This window comes from Miniopterus schreibersii, assembly GCF_964146895.1.
Source record: "Miniopterus schreibersii genome assembly, chromosome: 7".
Classification (NCBI taxonomy): Eukaryota; Metazoa; Chordata; class Mammalia; order Chiroptera; family Miniopteridae; genus Miniopterus; species Miniopterus schreibersii.
Window position 1 is genome coordinate 23,071,000 of NC_138108.1, and position 21,458 is coordinate 23,092,457.

Here is a 21,458-nt window from a genome sequence, read left to right on the forward strand (position 1 = left end):
ATACTAGAGACCTGAGGTCTTCCTGGCCTGTCCTTAGGTCGGCAGTACTTTATAGGGGCAGCTAGAATTTAAATACTTTTCCAGCAATCACATATCCCTGGTCTCTTCACCACTACCTAGTTTTCAAACCCAAATCTCTACTTTTGCCATTCACTGGATATATGAGTCACAAGGACATATCTCCTCATGCAGCCTAATGACTCTGCACTGACCTTGAGCTAGCTAAGGAGAGAGACACAGAAGTGGATTAGCACTTCCCACCTGTTTCTACTCAGCATGAGCAGACGAAGCTTCCTAACTCTCCCAGATGATCTGTCAAATCAGGGAGAAAAACTGATGCATAAGCCAGGCCTATGAATTTAATACAAGGATTAAAATACAAGGGTGAGAGAAACACCCAGGGCCACACCAGAAGATATCACCCTGTTTCCTTTCAATTCATAAACCAATTTTCCTACCATCAATGTTACTATAAAAAGGAAAGACATAAAACCATACTCTTCTCACTTTCTGCCTTCCTTCACCCCCAGCGTGGACCTCCCTGCTCAAATGCCTGCTTCCATCTCTTCACACAGTAAAAGGTGTCCTCCAACTTCTGATAGGCTTTTGGGAATATTAACCAAGAAAAAGAAAACGCACCTTATCCTTGGCTGTCTTGCCTCGGCCCATATAATCCCTCATGAGAAAAATTAATGAGGACATATCAGATTTATCCAAATCTTCACCAATCTCGGTCATCAGCACCCTGTAAAACAGATGAGTTTCTTTAGTAAATTCAGGTACCAGTCCCAGTGACAGCACAAAGAGCCTATGCCAATAACTGGTTAAAAGACTAGTTCTTGTCCCCATTTGAATGTGCCCCCCATAACACAGAAATCCTAGATCACCCCAGAAAGAGATCTTAAGGGAGCTTGAAAAGAAAGGTCATCTTTCCCCCCGTTTTCAATCAGAGATGGTACCTCTCTTTCCAACTGCTCTGAAAACAACTCAGAAAATAAAAACTTCCCTAAAGAATCCCCTAACTCCCCCAGAAGTTATGAAGAAATACGTAAAGAACCTGAATGACTAAGATGAAGACAAACAGACTTGAAAATGGTCTTGAATTCTCTGTTTAACAAGCTCCCAGGTGATGCTGACGCTGCTTCAGGGACCATACTTTGAGTCACAAGATTCTAACACAAAGTAACACCTGGGATATCCAGGCCCACTCGGGAACTCAAAGGGTAAAGGCATCTAGAGCCTGGGGATTGTGACTGCAGATGTCTTAGTCTAGAAAGCCCCTTCTGACTCAGTCACCTCTGTTCCAGTAAGAGCTACCATCATGCTTTACGGGGCTTTGCAGGACACCTCATGGTTAGCATTATCACCTTAAAATTGTCCTAACTGCTTAGAGGCCTGTTTTCCCAGTTAGACTCTCAGAGTCTTGAGGATGGAAGAGTCTTCACTTATTTTGCTCTAGCACTTCCCAAATACCTGGCTGGCATATGTCAACCCACAAAAAAACCCCTACTTAACAAATGAATGAATGAATCTAACACTCCCCTCCCATTGCCCAGCCTTTCTGCTCAGAGGCCCTGAGAAACTGCTTCCACTCACCGTAGACAGGAAACAGCAAACGGAGAGAGTGCTCCCTAGCTTATTCCCAAAAACCCAGTTGGTGTCTCCCCAAAAGTTTTAAGATTACTGATATTACAAGGTGGTTGGAGAGGTGGGAGATGATCGAGAATAACGACAATTACATTGTGGAATGCGTCACAGTTTTAAAAGGTACTTCACATGCTAAATTATCACAATTGATCCTCACAAACAAACGTGTGAAATTAAGTATTATATTATTCTTAGCTTTACAAGTAGGAAAAAGAAGGCGCAACCCATGTTAGTGGCTGGCTCAGGCTACAAGGCCGGTACCTGACAGTTCTGAGGCTTGAATCAGGACTTCAGACCTCAAGTCTCAGACACTTTCCAAAGTCCACACTGCTTTCAACTCTCTTTAATAATTTAGTTTTTAATAATACACATGTCTAAATATACAGTATTGATATAACTAAAGGCTGGTGGTCTGGAGAAAAAGGAACTGCTAATTTAAGATAAGTTCTCATTTCCCCAGAAAACACTCTTTCTGGTGGCTTCTCTGCACCCCAGAACCTCCAAGAGAGTATTGTGTGACCAGAAAGAAGGAACAGCTTAAAGGCTGTTCTGAACCAAAGGGGACTACAGCGGACGTTCCTCTCTGAACTGAAAGGGGCTGAGAGGTGGTCTTTGTTAGCTTGATTTTCTATGATGTCAGACGTGGCAATTTTCCATACTGAGGCTATGGGGAGCTATATATAAGACACTGGAAGCAGAAACTCACAGGCAGGAAGCTCAACCCACTAGCTTTCGCAGCAGCGGAAAGGAGATTCAAGAAGGATCACAGAGTTCTACAAAGACCATAAAACAACAAAATATCACACTTGTTATTTCTTCTCTCAGTATGGAAAATTACCAGGTGTGCCCAGCTGGGCGTGGCTCAGCCGTTGAGCATCGACCTAGGATCCAGGATATCCCGGTTTGATTCCCGTCAAGGTACATGCCGGGGTTGCAGGCACAATCCCCAGTTGGGGGCATGTAGGAGGCAGCTGATCAATGACTCTCTCATCATTGACGTTTCTACCTCTCTCTCCCTCTTCCTTTCTCTCTCTGAAATCAATAAAGATATATTTAAATAAATAAATAAATAGAAAATTGCCAGGTCTGACATCATAGAAAATCAAGCTAACAAAGACCATTGCAGATCTCAAAGAGGCTGTCAAGAATTACTATGTCTTGGCCCTGTGTGTAGCTCAGTGGGTTAGAGCATCGTCCCAATACTCCAAGGTTGCAGGTTGGATTCCTGGTCAGGTCACATACAAGAATCAACCAATGAATGCATAAATAAGTGGAGCAACAAATCAATGTGGTTTTTATCTCCTCTCTCTCTCCCTTGCTCTCTCCCTAAAACCAATAAATTAAAAATATTTACTAGGCCTTAGTCATGCCTACTTCTCTCGTTCTATCCATCAGGCAAACACAAACCATCCACCCCCTTCCACTGTCATTATGCCCTACTATCCAATTGCTTTAAGCAAACACAATCTAAAAATTCAAAGAGTTTAAAGGAATGAAGCAGTTGGATCAGTGAGCCGAGAAAGTAATAAGGCTGCTTCTCTTACTGTCCTTGTTTCTCTCATTCAAAAGTCTGGACCACCTCATTCCCTCCCAGCCTCAGGATCACCTGTAGTCCGAAACAAGATGAGGGTGCCTGCGCAGGTGGGCCTCCACTGTCATTTTGTCCATCTTCAAGATCCGCTTGAGCAAGTCAAACCTCCTCACTCTGTAGAGCAGCTCAGCCAGGCCCATGAAAGACAGCTTCCCTTTTTCACTTAAACTATCCAAAAGGTCCCTGACATTAACTTGAACCAAATCTGCAGCAACATCCTGGCATAGGAAAAGCAGCATTTCTTTCTCATCCTCATCCAGGGCCTCCTCAATCTGATGGATGACCTCAGCAGACATTATGTAGAGCTTCCTTGCAAGAAATTGCAGTAATAAGACTCCAGTCCAGTCAACAGGCGGCCACGAGGCTACTGACTTCATTTCTTATGGTTTTCTTCATTTCTTTCAGAATCCTTTCCAATGGAGGTGTTCTGTGGTTAAAAGGGAATTTTTTTAAATCCTCTTATCAAAGTAACTTATGCCTAAAATTCAAAATATGGGCTCTTCCTTTCTTGCTGATCTCTCTCAAACCCAGCAGATTAAATTCATATTGTTAAATCTACAAAAAGCGATCCTCTGTAGACAAAGAAATTGATCCAAGACCAAGACTGACAGAGAAAATAACATTTTAAAGGAAATAAAACCAGAGACAAAATTTTCCCAAAAACCCCACATGCTTTATCAGAAATTATTAGAATATATAACACAGCAAAGGGGAAATTACACAGAAAGTTAATGACTAAGTGACGAATGATCTTTACTGGAAGAGGAAAATCTCAATGACTACACAGACTAGCGTCACAAGAGTTCACTCCCTCCTTCAGTGACCTTGCCCAGGAACCCATACCCTTCCTCCTGAAAGTGAAAGAGGTCCTTGACTCTCAATACACTACTGCAGGGCAGCAGTTATCACTAGAGTTCCTAATGGTATCAGTTGAAGGAAGAAAGTGGAACAGAAGATCTGGGAAAAGATCCCAGTCCTGGGATGGAGTGGTGGGGAGGTCATGCCTTGGGTATGTTCTTAACTTCTTCATTGGAATGCAACCTAATTTCTTTTCAAATTTAAGCTGCAAATGGCAACCACTATCTACTCTAAAGTTTAACTGCTACGTTTCACGTTTTAAAAGTTTTGTGTTCTGGGAGAGTACCTTGTCTGTTTCTATCAGAGAACACTTCCAGTTAAAAGCTAATCATAGCAAATAAATAACTCAACCCAACTGCAAGTTGCTAACTGTTGCCACATATTTGCATACAAGTAAATTTATATAGTTACCTAGCTATATTTAGTGAAAGGAACACTGAATCTATTTATAAATAATTTATTTATATTTAATCTCAGTCCACAAGAGATTTGAAGCATCTTAAATAAAAATACGTAAGTAGAAAAAAAATTTTTAATGTAAACAAGGAAAAAAAATTAGGTTAGAAAGTCAAAACAGGTTAGAGTGGTAGAGAATACAATGCAAATATGCAGGCCAGAAAGGCCTAAACAGATTTTAGTAGTTTGTGGATTTGTCCCTGAGCTTCCTGGCAGTCAAAGCAAAAAGGGGTATATTGGACATTAAATATACAGTTCTTGCTGTCAAAGAGAAGAAAAACAAAACAGATTCTTAGAGGAAGTACAATTTTCCTAGAGTTCCAGAACTACTCATCAATGAAAATATTAATAAGTCTGAAAGTAATAAAATTATATTTTTCTTTAAAATTTTAAATATTTTATTTTAAAATAGACCACTCGTTCATTCATACCTTTCACACTGGCCTCGCACTACCAGTCTAAATGGGTGTACTCTTAATAAATAAAAATAGACATTTTATCTAATGTATACTTGTTAATAAGTATTGATATGTCTATGCCAATCCCATGCCCATTCATCCAAAATTCACTTATACATGGCCACTTGTGAATAACTAGATTAATAAAATTTACTTAATTATTGCTCAATGAAAGTAAAAAATAACTGGTACTCAGACTATTTTTTTTTAATCTGAAAGCTGAATACTAATTTTATGTGTTTCAGAAAGCCTAAATCTATACTCCACTCACAGGCATGTTAACCTAGCCACTAGTTTCCATGAAAGGAGATCAAGTTCTTATATTATTCACTGAAAGTCACAATTTTGTTAGTAGTCATTATGAGTTAACCCATAAAATATTTATATACACTAGAAGGTATGAAGTAAGTAAGAGGTCATTAAACACAAGAGTAAGAAATGAGATATTATCCAAATTCACCACACATATCTAAAAAAGAACCAAACAAAGCTACTAGAAATGCTCAATTTCCTATTTTTAAAAACAGTAATCTAACTTTTGTAATTCATAATTATCAATAACAATGCCATCAAGAGTTAACAAAATTAGATCATTGTTTTTAAAAATATTATCTGCTCAGTTTATTTCTTCCAACCATTATACCCACGACAGCTTTCTGCCAGTTACACACACTCAGCAAGAAGACTGGTTTGCTGTCCTCCCTCTGTACTAACGGAGGTACAGTGTGGTAGCAAATTACTCAGTGGTAGAATCTGTCATATTCAGAGAAAATAGCAAAAGGAAAACTACAGATCCTGTGCTGATCCAGGCCAAACTACAGATCCAGGCCAACCAGATGCAGCAAAACACCAATGTGTATGCGTTGGGGTGATACTGGGGGCAATTAACTGGCTAGAGGTGAAAGGCACTTGAGAAAAGGGAAAATGGAAGGAGGAGATAGGGTTGGGGCCCAAACAATCACTATTTTGTTGGGGTTTCTTTTAAACCCAAACCAACATTAACATAAAAATTATTCTCAGACTAGGGAAGTCCATAAGGTCTTCAGAGGCAAACGCAAAACCACCCCTAAGGCCACCTTCACAATCCAGGGCATATGAGACATCCACTGTGCTGAAGATGAGCTCATGCTTAAAAATTACCATGCACAAAAGTAAAAAGCACCATGACATTAAAAAAACAAATACAATTCACATCCTAGGAGCCTATACATGAACATTTAAAATAAGTATCTTAAGACATTCAAGAAGATAAGGAAAATTTCTGCAATATGATAGACAAAATCAATGTTTCTTCATCAGGGGCCATTTTGCCCCTCTGGGGACATTTGACAATGTCTGGAGAAATTTTGGGTTATAATAACCAGTTGGTGTCACTGGCATTTAGAGAACAGAGGCCAGAGATGCTGCTAAACATCTCACAAAAACATTTCTCACAAGGAATTGTCCAGCCCAAAACACCACAGTAGGGAAGTAAACGTGGTTTCCTAGCAGCACCACAACTGGGCAGTAATGCAGAGAAGCCTGCCTGCCCTGCCAGCTGCAGAAAGCAGCATGCAAACCTTAAACTTTCAGGTAGCTGTCTGGGAATCCCCACTGAGATAGGAACAGTAAGTCCCAGAATAAGTCAGAAGTCACACAGAAGTTTCTGAAAGGATAAAGGAGAACGGGTTACATGACCCTTGGGCAACACAGAATGTGGCCATCTCACAGAACTCTGCATTCTCCCTGAATATAACTGAACCCACCTTCCTTCTTCATCCGTGTACAAAACCTGTGGGTGTGGGCTGTGTAACAACTCCAGCAGCTAATATAATGAATCTATGTTTCCTCCTGCAACTGTGAAATGCCATTTTGTGCCCCACCCCTATCATAGCCCCTTCCCACCCGCTAGAAGCAACCACTGTCCTGGCTTTTATAGTAACGAGGTTCTTATTTTTCTTTATGGTTTTATCACTTACCTGTGCATCTCTAGACCTCAATTTAGTCTTTTTTTTTTTTTTAAAGCTCACCTGAAGATTATTTTTCCCATTGCTTTTCAGAGAGAGTGGAAGAGAGAGAGAAAAACATCAATGTGAGAGACACATCGATTGATTACCTCTCACACACACCCAGACCAGGGCCAAGCCTGCAACGGAGGTACATGTCCTGGACCAAAATTAAAGCCGGGACCCTTCAGTCCCCAGGCCGACACTCTAACCACTGAGCCAAAACGGGCTAGGGCCTCAACCCCGTGTGGCTCCGTTGGTTGAGTGTTGTCTCATGCACCGCGAGGTCTCCAGTTTGATTCCTGGTCAGGGCACATGCCCAGGTTGCAGGCTCGATCCCCAGTTGGGGGGCAAACAGGAGGCAGCAGACTGATGTTTCTCTCTCAATGTTTCTGTCTCCCTCTCCCTTCCTCTCTCTCTAAAAATCAATAAAAACATATTGGTAAAAATAAATAAAATTTTAAAAAATTAATAAAATGAGGTATGCAATTCATCACATGGTTTCTGGAATTTCTGAAATACCAAGAATACATACCAAATATAGTCTAAAGGACCACCTACTTAGGCTGAAGCATAAACACATCCCAATTTAGTATGTTACTGGCCATTATTTTGCATCAGTGGCTAAAATTATGCATTAAAAATTATTTGGCTTCACAAGCAGTGCATTTCAGTTATAGCAAATTGCCCACAAACAATAAATGACCTCAATTATGAAATAATACAAAATTAGAAGGTACATTTTATAAAGTTATTTGATAAGGCTCAGACCCATGACTCTCAAGCAAGCTCCCACAAATTCTAACATAACATTACTTCCAATAACTTTCCTGATTCATAACAGTAGCATTCGGGCTGGATAAAATGAGGGAGTGAAAGAAACACACAATGAGAAAGGATCTAGATCAAAAAGAGATCATGAATTGTCTAGCTGAATACAAAAACATGAACACAGTGGCCAGGGACAATAAATCTAAATCCATTTAATATAGTGGCCCTCACCTTCTTGACCAAAGTTAAATTTTTGCTAGGGCAAACTTCTCATAGAGAGCCCAAATACCTAAGAGTATCTTCCACCTCTTTCTAATCCATAATCTGACTCAAGACAAATAAAAATCTCAATGTTCCCTGGATAGTGTTTTTCTATCCCAACATCTTTGCTCAAGTATTTGCCTCCATTGGGAAAGCTCCTTCCCTTTTCTGTCTCTGCCTATTGAAATTCTATCCCATCTTTCCAGACATCTCTTCCATAAGTTTGTCTTGGTCCCCAAATCAGGTCATCTTCTCCTGCTTCACAGCATTGTTTTTACTCTTTTCTGCCATTTATCTTACTCTAGTTGGGCACCTGTCATATGTGGTAAGATCCTTGAGGACAGGTTAAGTTCTTATACATCTTCATTAATGTGTGGTGGACCCTGGCCAGGCCTCCTAAACTCACTCTCTTAAGACTTGAACGGGCTGCTCATCATGACACAGCTTCAGTAGGCCTGCACATGTGCAATGCCTTACTTATCCTTTCACAACCTACAATGAAGCAAGGTGGACCTTGTGGTGGAGTAAGGTATCATACTTGAAACATGGTTGATAGGTCCAGGAGACAGAGCTTGTAAAAGAAAGCTTTTACAATTATATGGGGTAACAATGCTGTTATTTAAGAGTGGCCTACAATGTAATTGTAATTGTAAGAGCAGGTGAGCCCCCATGCAGGGCATCCTAAGAGCTGGCAGGACCTCATCTTGAGCAGGCAGAATACAATGTCGCCAGCCAAGTTCACCAGACATCTCCTGGCCTTTTAGCAAAAGGTACAACTCCCCATACCTTTACTAAAATTAATTTTTATACTTATCACAATTTCTAAACCTGCAAGATTTATGTGTCAAAGTTTCCATATTTTCCAAACCTCCAGGCCAGTCGTCCGCATGTGGAATAATTTTCCTAAGGTGAACTCAAAAGTGCCTAAAATTTAAATTTATTTTTTCCTCAAATAAGATAGTCTTCTGACATCCTCAAAATTACTAATACCTTGCATGAGATGGTGTAAGTTTCATACACAACTAATCTTCTATGAGCTCTTGCTGTAGTCACTCACGTTATTGAAAAAAAAGCCAGAGAACAATGCATGGCATTTATTACATTCACCAATTTACTATGAGGCTTCAATTTCCTTGGCAAAAAAAACAAAAATACAACAGGCCAAGCTCTTTGAGTTTAAGTAATGTTTGTCTCTTGCCTACTCTTTAAAACAAAGATCATTGACATTAAAAATACTTTTGAAAGCTTCAAGTAAAAAAAAAAAAAAAAGATATAAAAGCAAAAGGAAAAATCTAATAAAAGTTCAAGAAAAAAACTCAAGAATTTCATGAGTAGATTAGGAAGCTTTAGTTCCCACTTGTAAAATCAGACGCTGAAAGGAAGCCATTACCTTAGAAAATATTCTAAACTCTGGAGCCAGTAACTATAAGAGGATTTTTCAATCACATTGAAAAACTGGGATATATAGATATTGATATAAATAATGGGTTAATTTCTCCAACTGAAGAGTTCACTGCAGAATACATAAACTATCTTGAATATGCAGGTAAATGTGGTGTCAAATTGGTGGAGCTTAGTTCTTTCATAAGTATGGAATTACTAAAAATGACAACCAAATATCTAGAATAAGAGAAAAACAATGAAGAAGCTTTTTGTCTGTTCTGCACAAAATTTAAATGGTCAAAAAGACAAAGTGGCTAAAAGTGGAGACCACCAAAGAAACATAAATACAGAACAAGGTACAAAGTGGGCGTAAGGGGAGGAAGCAGTTTTATCTGGAAAGAAAAGATTCAAGAATATATCTACTTTTTACATATATATGAATATATATATATATATATCCATTCACTCATTTGTAGGTATATGGGGTCAAAGAAGAAACTATTTCTCTAAACCCATAGTTGAGGAGGGAGGAAAAAAACATTCAGGCTTCTGAACAAGCAGATTAATGAAATGTAAATTGTGGATACACACATTCTCAGAAACAAGGAAAGTGGTCATTAGAAGAAAAAAAAATATTTTATTAGAAACACTGACGCCCGAGGGGAGTGAAATTACATATGAGAAAAGCAGGGATATTAACAGAAAACCCACCCCCAGCAGTTCTGAAATACAGTTGGAGAAACAGCATTATACAAAATAAGAAGAGAAAATTATATATTTTTAAAAACACTTGAAGAGATTGTATCTGAGTGCATAAATGTCTGAAAACGACACTAAACTGTCAACTTTGGTTATCTTAGGCAATGGACTCCAGGGCTTTCCCTATTTACTCTGCATGTATTTTAACCCAGATAATTATAACTTGAATGAAAAGATTTTTGGGGAAAAAAGTATGACAATACAGAGTGTTAAGCGCAATCCTATGTAAAGTACAAAGATAGCCACTGAGTATATAAAAGTACAGAGGAAAGGAACCCACCAGGCGGGTTGTGAAGTCTTCCTAGAGGAGGTGACAAGAGCCAAATATAAAAGAAAAACAGGCCTAACCAGATTGGCTCAGTGGATAGAGCATCAGCCTATGGACTGAAGGGTCCAAGGTTCAATTCTGGCCTCAGGGCACACACCTCACTCAGTTGCAGGCTTGATTCCTGGCACCAGTTGCTTAATTTCTTGGCACCAGTTCCCCTGTGTGCTAGAGGCAACCAAATCATGTTTCCTTTCAATCTCTCTCTAAAAAAGCAATGGAAGAAATATCTTGGAATGAGGATTTTTTGAAAAAGAAAAAGCAGGGCATTTCAATAATAATAGTATTTTTTACCTCCCTGGTTTACATACAGGAAGGAAAGCAAGGATCAATGTGAGTACAAGTTGACAGCTCTGTGCCCAACCGTCCTGACTTCCCCAACCTGGCCCTGGCGTCCTCCTTTGTGTTCCAGATGTCAGGGCCCTTGTCTGGTGCCTTGAAGCCCAGTTACCTGTGCAGGTAACCTGGCTCGGGCTCCAACCGCCCTGGGAGCCCCTGGGGGAAGGAGTCAAGTTCAGATCCATCTGTGTCCCCAGCACCCAGAACTCTTCCTGGTCCAAAGAAGCTCAATAAATATTGGTAGGGTTATACTGAATTAAAAGGAAAGGAGGCATTTCAGTACATAAACGCAAGTTTAATTTTAGCCTTTGGGGCCCTATAAGGAAGAAATAAACAAACGAGTCCATGCCGGAAATTTACAAAAGAGACACACCCGGTGACTAGGGAATACTGTCGCTGAGTCCGGACAGAAGGGCTGAAAGCGAGAGACTCAACCGTCCTCCACCGGGGCGGGGTGGCCGGGCCCCCACACCCCCGGAGTCAGGGCAACGCCAGCACGAGGGCGCAGGTCGGGAGAAGAGAGGCGCACAGGGCTCTGGGTCTACTCACGCCAGGCAGCCGCGGCTCTTCAGCAGGCGCTCCACCGGCCAGCGCCCAGCCCCCGCTCCGCGCCCGGCTCCCGCTCCCCGCCGGCCGGCACGCCCAATCGCGCTGCGGACGCCTCGAGGAGCTGCAACCGAGGTCAGAGGCCGCCATCTGGCGGGCATTCAGAAACCCCTCGGGGCTGAGCCCCTGCGAGCCTCCCCCGCGCCATCCTCGGCGCCTAAGGCCTGAGAACCATTAAAAACTCCGCGAGCGGAGGGACTTGTCCCGGTAGCTAGCAAGCTCTCCCTGGTGCCCCAGAAAATTACCCACAGCGAGTGGAATATGAGTGGGAGCTGCGTCCCCCCACGCCCTAAGGGAGGAAGTGAGTGTGCAGGACATCCCCGTAATAACGAAACATACTTTAGTTTCAGCTTCAGGGGGCTCCCTGCCACCGCTAAAAAGAATAATAATAATTTTAAAATAATAAATTTTAAAACCCTGCCCGCGGACTACCCTTCCCAATGCCTCTCTGTCACGCAAGACTTCCAAGGGGACAAGGGGCACCCAGTTCCTGCGGACCTGCCAGTGGATTCACCTAAGACAGCAGATGTAAGATAGGGTGTAAAAATAGTTAAAGTAAGTGCAAATGTCAGTTACAAAATGAAAGCAAAACGTGAAGTCTTAGAAAAAGCCGTTGTAATCAGGACGTCTAACCTAGAAGCTGTAAGTAGAAAAGTTAACATAAGTGAAAACTTCTGCATGGCAAACAGAAGTTTTTTCGTTTTGGAGTGGAGTGAAGGTCCATCTCCCACGGAAACTTTTTTTTTTTTTTGGTAAGATTATTCAAGGGAACCACCAGAAGTAAATAAAATACCAATTCTGTTCCTCTTATCTGAAATCTCTTACCTAAAGCAGGTCGGGCTGGTCAGAGCGACTTAGGCTACCCAGATTGGGCGGAGTGCAAAATGCTTCACGTATGCTATCACCCTATTGATACCATCTCTCGTTGGGTAAACAAATTTCAGAGTTAAATAAAAATGTTCGTGAAAGCTTTAATGTCCTTGAATGTACTTTCTGCCTCTTGAACAGACTTTCTGTTCCTTGAACCAAAAACGTAGTCTGCATTTCAGAGGCCTTCGTTCTACGGCAATCCACTGTTAGTATTTAAAAGAACACGCCCTTCTGTCCAAATCTGGACACCATCAAGCAAAATCTTGAAATCAAGATTTTTTTTCCTAAGGCTTTACATAAATCTTTTCATTCTGAACTTTCCCGAGGTAACCTCCTTGCAGTTTGCCAACATATTATATTACACTGCTTTCAGAACCTCACCAAGCTCTATCGGAAAAGTAAATATTTAAAGCTCATGCCCATGTTACTGCAGGGAAAAAAGTCTTTCTCACCAACTTTTCGAAAGGAGGGGAGGGGGGAAGAGGGGAGGGGAGGGGAGGGGAGGGGGGGGAGAGGGGAGGGGGGGGAGAGGGGGCTCAGCCCGGCCAGTGCCCGCTGGAAACAAGAGCTTAGGAGTAGGCGGGCGCTGAGTCACCAGCCAGGCGGCTCCCGGCACCTGACCCTCGCCGGGAACCCCGGGCCCAGAGCCGGTGAGGCGAAGTGCGCGGTTGGAGAGCTGCGGCCCGGAGCCCCACGGGCTGAACCCGGGCAGAACCCGGGCCTCTCTGAAGTGCCAGCCTGAAGTCAGGTCCGGAAGTTGGAGGAGGGCTGGAGCGGCGGGATGGAGAGGGGCACGTACCGTGTGTCCGCAGTAGGAGTTGCCTGCTGCTGCGAGCTCAGGCCTACTTTTCCCCGGCGCTTCAAAAACAGCAATTTGCAGGAAGAGAAACCGGAAGCCTGCTAGCTGACTCTTTTAGCAACCGCCCAGGCTGGTCGCCTGCACTTCCTGAGCCCGTGTTAGTTCCCTGAGCTTCCTGCTGGTTCCTGTTTCTAACCTTCACGACAAAATTCGCTGTGAGCCCAGGGTGGTGGTTTAAAAACAATTTTAGCAGAGCAAACACTGCTAGTGCTTTTTACTGATGTATTGGAATAATAATAAAAAACAAATGCGCAAGCACTTTATTTTAATTTATTCCTAATAAATACTTTGGGATTTTTTTAAATTTTAACTTTTCTTGAAATAAATTTAAACTCACAGAAAAGCTGCAAGAATAATACCAAGAGAGTGTTGACCTCGGATAAGGAATATACCTGCCAAGAACTCCTCGTGGTTAATTGGATCCAAATTCATAATAAAAAATCTAGCAGCTGTTGGCAGCAGAGGCCTCTCATGCGCTCTACATTTCAGAGAACAGCCACAAACTGAACTGCCAGCCTCCTGCAGTTCCTGTTGTCTGCAGCAACCCTTATAAAGGAGTACCTGGTATGGTACTTCTACCAATGGGCTGACACCTGCCTGATCTGAACTACACAGCTATATCTTCAGTTGCATCTCTTCTAACCAGAGTGGCTCCATAAAGACCAATGAAAAAACACAAAGTTGACCAGTCAAGAAAGTACTACTTGGATCAATCGCCTCACTTGCATAAAAGTGAGCCAGCCAGTGTGGGAACTTGCTTTTTAAAAAGCAGGCCTCTCTTGTGTCTCAGAGGAGCACATTTTCTGTTCCTCTTGAGACTGTTTCCCCAATTTGCAAACTGGCTCACCTGAATGAAATCTCTCCTTTTTCCATACCCCATATTGGTAACTTTTGTTGACAATTGTTAACGTAAGAAAACATTCAAACGGATGAAGAATTTTTTTGTGAGTTTATTTGAGCCAAACTGTCGACACTGTCTGGGAAGCAGAATCTCCATGGATTGAAATAATGCTCCGGAGAATGGCCATTTTGCACCTTGTTTTATACATTACAAACAAAAGAGAAGATGTAAGTGGGTTACATGAAACCCATTGGTGATAGAGTAGGGAGGTAGGAGAAAGCAAAGCAGGGAAAACTCTGGGATTGGATAAAAAGTAAAATGATGGACACACTTCTTTTTCTTAGGTGTGTGCAGGGTAGTTAATAGTCAACAGTTAACTCAAAGCAATGAGGGGATTTGTGATCTCTACAAAGCAGTGCCTGTGTTTTGAGGGGTCTGAGAAAAGGAAAATTACTTTGACATTCCAACAATATGTTATTGTAGATGCAGAAAGACAATCGACGGGCTTAGTTAAGGTAAAGATTGACCTTTGTTAGGGAAAAATGCTGCCTTAGGATGTGACTACTTACCATAGACTGCTTTTAGTTAAAAGAAGTTTTAATTTCAGACCATCTTTGTGATTACTTCGGGTCTCTGATTTTGCAAGGCTGCCACGCAGGCCTTCCCTGAGCTTGTCAGGTTTAGCATGTGGCTCCTTTTCATCCACACAATAGATTGACTACTGGCATGACAATAAGGAGCTGGGCTGACCCACTTCCTAGTGCAACTGATGAATATTATTTTTAAATGAGCAAACAACAAACAACCATTTAAAGTTTTGGAAATAATTCTAAGAGAAAACAGCAAATGAAGAAACATCTATTCAAGAAAATCTACTAAAATTAGATAAGAAAGGGGAGCATCTGTGGTCTTTCAACTAAGACTCTTCTTCCCTTCACTCTCCCAATGTTAGGGGCAGAGATGTTGATCATATTCTGTTGACTGTGATTGTTAGCTATAGTTATAAGAAATATTAATCGTGTTCTGTTAACTGTGATAGTTCTGTTCTAATTAGAAAAAGCACTTTCTAACCTGGCTGGGAGTTGTACGCCCTGGGACATGGAAATTACCCTTGGAATGCGGTCCATTCTCCTTTTCTGAGAATTGCCCATCATCATGGAAAGATTAATAACCTTGTTCCCAAAACAATGGAATCCCAGAGACACCTGCCCTTTGCAAACCCCAGCCCACATTGCCCGTAATCTGGTCCCAGAAGTTCCCGCCCTTTTCAAGCCCTTTGCAACCCCTAGCCCACCTGGCCTACTTCCCCATGCTTGTAACTCCTACTTTCCCATGTAATCTTTGTCCTTCTGTCCCAGTTTCTCTGGAGACGTAAACACAGGTGGTCTAACTCCCAATACGTGGCTATACCACCGTGAGGGTCAAGAGACACTTTAGTTCAATGAGACCGAGCCAATAATTCAAGTTTCAAGAAGGGAGACAGAGACAAACATAAAGCAAATCACACGGGTTTATTTACCAGTTCCCGATGGTTCTCGGCACCAGCAGGCCGCCCGGAGGATCCGCTGAAAGACAGACACGAGGTCTGGGGTGCGGCCCGACGGCGTCGGTCACTGCAGCCCTCTGGAAGTTCTCCTAGAGAGGTGCAGGGCAGAGCAAGGCGGGGTCAGCTTTCCCGGAGCTGGGGACGAAGTCTGTGGAGGGCAGACAAGCGTCCAAGGATGTGGCCGAAAAGCCCCTGCTTTTAACAGTTCAGCTGAAGGTGTGGTGCGTCTTCAGTGTGTCTTATCAGGGTCCTACAGAGCGCGGGCCCGCTTGGAAACCGGGGCTACAAAGTGTTAATCTTATCGTGGCAGCAGGCCTCACGGTGACACTCGGTCACACAAAATGGAGTTACTTATTTCAAATTTAATACACACATCAAACTTGTATTCCTGACTCTAATACACACACAAATCTATTTCTATAACACCTTCCCAATATAAGCCGCTGACTTTTGGGGCGGAGAGTAGGTAGACAGCAAAGCAGATTTTCATGGATGACCATTACTGCTCTCTCATATTGCTGGCAATATTGGAATAGATGCTTATATACAATTCAGTCCTGTCTCTGCTTAATTGGTTCAAGTGGTGACAGGCAGCCCAGACCCGTCATTGTCCAGTTTCACCAACTCTGGACTGCTGCATGCAAGAACACAGGGCTTCCTCTCCTCATGGCTCCAAATAGGAGAAACAGGATGTCAGCAATTCTCACCCTGCCACTAGCCCCTGATACTGAGGCTAAGTCCTAGGTGAATGTGGTTGAGAGATGAAGGACCCTTTCTTTCATCCAGCCCCACTTATGGAACAAAGAGTGGACGAAAGAGAGGTACTGCAATAAATTATAAATTTCTAACTGAGCAGGTCACAGTGAGTAGTCACAGTCCACACATTCTTTAGTTATCTTTGCCTTAAGCAAGCCCTGTCCATTGTTTTTGTGCATTTAGGTTAACACACCTTTGAAATGCCCCTTTCAGATCCCTCATTTTATAGGGTTACCACCTACAAGAGAGTACATAAATTTTTTTTTGAGGGAGGTATTTTTTTCTTTATTGTTGAGAGTATTACAGATGTCCCCCCCTTATTTTTCCCCCTTTGCCTCCCCTTCACCTGGCTCCCGCCCCACCCCAGGCCTTCACCGCATTATTGTCAGTGTCCTGTAGTCCAGTCTGGACCTTGGTTTCTCCCACCTTTATATAATTTTCCTTACTCCCCTCCTTAATCTCAAATGCATAAAAGAAACAGCAATTTGTTGTTCTTCAAAACATTTTTTCTCAGTCTGTTGAGATTTTACTTCCAGGTGTATTCTCTGTTTGACTCAAAGTAACTTTGTAAAAATTCTCCACAGGTTTGAATGTTCTTACATTGATATTTAAGCTCTATGTTGGGCTAGAGTGCTGTGAATATGGGGATCTTAATCACCATTAACCCAGCTCCTGAAGCTGCGGTTCAAGACAGAAGAGATAAACCCAAAGGATCTCAGGCTGCTTCCCCCTGCACCTAGAGTTCAGACCCTAGAGCAGGGAGGATGACTTTGCCTGCTCCAAAGCCCTGGCTCAGTGATTGTGCCTGGGCAGAAGCAGTCCATAAAACAGATAGCTCTTACACTCTTCCCAAATGAACTGATTTCATCTGCAACAGAACATGGAGAAATTCAAGCCAAAGGTTGCTCTAAAAATCCTGGAGGTTGTGGTGATAGGTAATGGGGAGGAGATTCAAGATATGAGCTAAATTGTAAATAGGCTGGTTTGCAAGAGAAAACTAGAGATAAAGACAGCTGAGGGAAGCCTTCTTGGAATAAGGACAAATATTAAACACTGACCTCATAAATTATTGCTTCAAAGGAGCCAATATTTGATACGATTTATTTGTAGAACAATTTATGTCAGAGCAATCAGCCAGCAAGATGTGGTCAGGAAGAAAGTAGGAAGAGAGCCCTACCTAAACTATTACAAAAATAACAACATCAGAATTTTAGGGAGGAAGGAAAATAATGTGAGGTGAGAGTAAACAAATACCCAGAATTGCTACAACACATTGTCTAAATGTTCAGTTTTCTTTCTTTTTTAAAAATTTATCTTTATTGTTGAAAGTATTACAGGTGTCCCATTTTTCTCCCCAATTGACCCCCTCCACTTCGCTCCCACTCCCTCCCCAGGCCTTCACCTACCATCATTGTCTGTGTCCATGGGTTATGCATATATGCATATAACTTCTTTGCTTAACTGCTTCCCACCCTCCACTCCCCTTCCCTCTTCCCTCTGAAATATGATCATCTGTTGCATGCATCAATGTCTCTGGATCTATTTCATTTGTCAAGTTCTTTTGTTCATTTGCTTCTTCTGAAAGAAGACCCTTCAACATTTCATGTAGTGCTGGTCTGGTGGTGATGAATTCCTCTAGCTTTTCCTTGTCTGAGAAGATCTTTATCTGACCTTCAGTTCTAAATAATAGCTTTGCTGGGTAGAGCAATGTTGGTTGTAGGTTCTTGTTTTTCATCAGTTTGAATATTTCCTGCCACTCCCTTCTGGCCTGCATGGTTTCAGGTGAAAAATCAGCTGACACTTGAATGGGTGCGCCCTTGTAGGTAACTTTTGCTGCTTTTAAGAGTCTCTCTTTGTCTTTAACCTTTGGCACTTTAATTATGATGTGTCTTGCTGTGGGCCTCTTTGGGTTCCTCTTGTTTGGGACCCTCTGTGCTTCCTGGACTTGTAAGTCTCTTTCTTTCCCCAGGTAGAGGAAGTCTTCTGTCATTATTTTTTCAAATAGGTTTTCAATTTCTTGCTCTCTTTCCTCTCCTCCTTTCACCCCAATAATATGAATGTTGGGCCTCTTGAAGTTGTTCCAGAGACTCCTTATACTATCTTCATATTTCTGGATTATTTTTTCTTTCTGCTCTTCTGGTTGGGTATTTTTTGTTTCCTCATGTTCCAAATTGCTGATTTGATTCTCAGCATCCTCTACTCTACTGTTGATTCCCTGTAAATTATTCTTCATTTCAGTGCAGCCTTCGTTTCTAATTGGTACTTTATTAGGTCATTGATGGTCTCACTTGTTTTCTTAATAGTCTTACTAATATCCTTGAGCATCCTTATAAACAAAATTCCGAACTCTGAATCTAGTAGCTTGCTTGGTTCTATTTCATTTAGTTCCTCTTCTAGAGATTTCTTCTGTTCTTTCCTGTGTGACATGTTTCTTTGCCTCCACATTTTGGCTGCTTCCAGGTGTTTGTTTCTATGTATTAGGTAGAGCTGCTATGTCTCCTGGAATTTGTAGAGTGGTTTGTGTAGTAGGTGTCCTGTAGGGCCCAGTGGCTCAGCCTCCCCAGTCACCTGAGCTGGGCCTTCTAGGTGCTCCCCTGTGTGGGCTGTGTGCACTGTCCTGTTGTAGTTGAGCCTTGGTTGCTGTTGGCATCACTGGGAGGAATTGACCCCCAGGCCAATCAGCTGTGAGGACCAGCTGCAACTACAGCCAAAGAACTGTTGTGCTGTAGATACCCCAATGGAGCAGGATTTACTTCAGTGGAGCTTTGGTGTTCACCAAGTGTGCCCCTTGAGTGTGTCACTAGTGGTTGTGGTAGGGGTGTAATCCAGCGTGGTCGAGTCTGACCACCAGGTGCACTGTCTCTGGGGCCTTCCAGGAGGTGCAAAGTCAGCCTCTGCCTGTGCCTTGCCCACGGTCACCCACTATGAGCTATGTAGCAAACCGTAGGTGGCTGCTACTTGTGCTGGCCTTGGAGGTGGCCAGGAGAGGCCAAGCTATGAGCCAGTGCAGGCTGCCATTAGTGCCAGGCCTGGGGCCACTTATCAAGATCTATGGGGCACGTTGCTGCTTGTTTGAGAGATTTTAGGAAAGTCCTAAGCATGGGGTTCAAGAGGCCACTTGCATAGAAAAGCCCCTGGAAATGGCTTGGATGAGCTTGCAGGTGGGGAGGGGCGGGGTCTCCGGGAATCACGGGGCGGGGCCAAAGGTGTGAGTCAGGTGCTGGAGATTCAAATATGGTGCCTGCCTGCCGGCTGTGTGCGGGGAGGACTCTCCAAAGGAGCCATGGCCTCTTCCAGCTCTTCTGCCTGGGAGGAAGCTGCCCCTCCACCTCTTGCTCCGATTCCAGGCAGGTTAGCTCCTCCCCACGTGTCCCAGGTTCCTTTCAAGCTGCTGCCCGGCGCTGGGCTCAGAGGGAACGCGTCTGAGTGAGTCTGTGCGCCGGCCCTTTAAGGGGAGCCGCTGGGGCTCCTGCACCCTCCTCAACCCTCAGCCAAAGTCCCTGCCGATTTCACAGCCCGGAGTTGTGGGGGCGCCTCTTCCTGGCCCTGAGCCCTGGGCTTTGGGTCCTGATGTGGGTTGGGACCTCTCACTCTTTTGGGAAACCTCCACCACCGAGATTCCCTCCTGGGTTTAAACCAGGGCACCTGGTGTGGGCCCACAGCAGTGTCTCCCAGATTCAGCCCCGATCCACCCACCTCTCCACCCGTCCTACTGGTCTCGATGCTTCTTCAGTTCCCTGGTTGTAGGGCTTCTGTTCAGCCAGATTTCAGGAGGCTCTGAGTGATGGTTGTTCTGTATTTTAGTTGTAATTTTGATGTGGTTGCAGGAGGCGGCGAGTACTGTGGCTACCTACGCCCCCATCTTGTTTCTCCTAAATGTTTAGTTTTCAACAAACAATTATGAGGCATGCAAGTAAACAGAGAGTATCACTTATACACTGGAAACAGCAGGCAACAGAAACTGCTTGTAAGAACAACCAGATGTTGGAATTATTAGAAAAAAAGAATTCAAAGTAGCTGTTATAAACATGTTCACATAACTAAAGAAAAGGATGATAAAAAAAGAAAAGGAAGGTATGATAAGAATGTCATATCAGACAGAGAATATCAATAAAAAGATGTTCAGCCCCTTAGAGCAAGGATGTGATTCAGAAATTATAAAAATGAACCAAATAAAAATTCTAAAGTTGAAAAGTATAACTGAAATAACTTCATTTGGGGCTCAACAGTAGATCTGAACTAACAGAAGAAAGAATACGCTGTCTTAAAGATGATAGATGATAGATAGATTGATAGATAGGTAGATATTAAGCAAGCCAAAGAACAGAAAAAAATTAAGAGAGCCTCAGAGAAATGTGGTGCACCATTAGGCTCACCAACATGTGCATAATTGGAGTACCAGAAGGAGAGGAGCATTGCAAAGGAGCAGAAAAAATAAATTCAAATAAATAATGACTAAAACTTTATTGAGAAACTATAACTTACATATCTATAAAATTTAACAAATTCCAAATAAGCTAAGTGCAAAGAGATCCACAAATAGACACGTTATAGTAAAAATACTGAAAGTCAAAGATAAGAAAGGAATCTTGAAACCATTGTGGTATATTCATACAATGGAATACTACTCAGCAGTAAAAAAGGACAAACAACTGATTTGTGCAACAACATGGATAATTATGCCTGATATACATGCCAGGGGAAATATATAGATGTCTTTAAAATGCATCAGAATATAAGATGGATAAAGAAGATATATTAAAGCAAGTGTAGTAGAATCTAATGATATAATCTAGTGGTAGGTATATGGCTATTCACTGTAAAATTCAGCTTTGCTTTATGATTGAATATTTTTAAAACAAAAGTTTTGAGAAAGAAACATTGTGCTGAGTAAAAAAATCCAGACACACAAAAAGTACACACTGTATGGTTTATTTATACAAAATTCTGGAATGGACAAAATAAATCTATAGTGACAGAAAGTACATCAGTGGTTCCTGTGAGAAGCTGATTATAAAGGGAACTGAAGAAAATTTTGAAATTATGGAAATATTTTATATATTGATTGAATGGTAGTTACATGGGAGTATGCATTTGTCAAATTCACTGAACAGTACACTTAAAATGAGTGTATTTATGGCCCTGGC

At 42.3% G+C, this 21,458-nt stretch overlaps 1 protein-coding gene across 5 annotated transcripts in view; it reads right to left on the minus strand.

Moving 5' to 3' along the window:
• Positions 1-15,783, minus strand: part of CFLAR (CASP8 and FADD like apoptosis regulator) — a 46,943-nt gene extending 31,160 nt beyond the window's left edge. For 2 of the 5 annotated variants that reach the window (XM_081141929.1, XM_081141926.1), the window contains exons 1-3: positions 13,109-13,257; positions 3,254-3,665; positions 640-745 (exon numbers count right to left, since the gene is read on the minus strand). In XM_081141929.1, coding sequence (XP_080998055.1) covers positions 640-745; positions 3,254-3,615 — 468 coding nt within the window. In that variant the 5' untranslated portion in view covers positions 3,616-3,665; positions 13,109-13,257. Of the gene's footprint in view, positions 1-639; positions 746-3,253; positions 3,666-11,206; positions 11,664-13,108; positions 13,258-15,528 lie in introns of those variants that run through there. The other 3 variants (XM_081141928.1, XM_081141927.1, XM_081141930.1) reach the window with 3 other exon arrangements.
• Between the last annotated feature and the right edge of the window lie 5,675 nt (positions 15,784-21,458).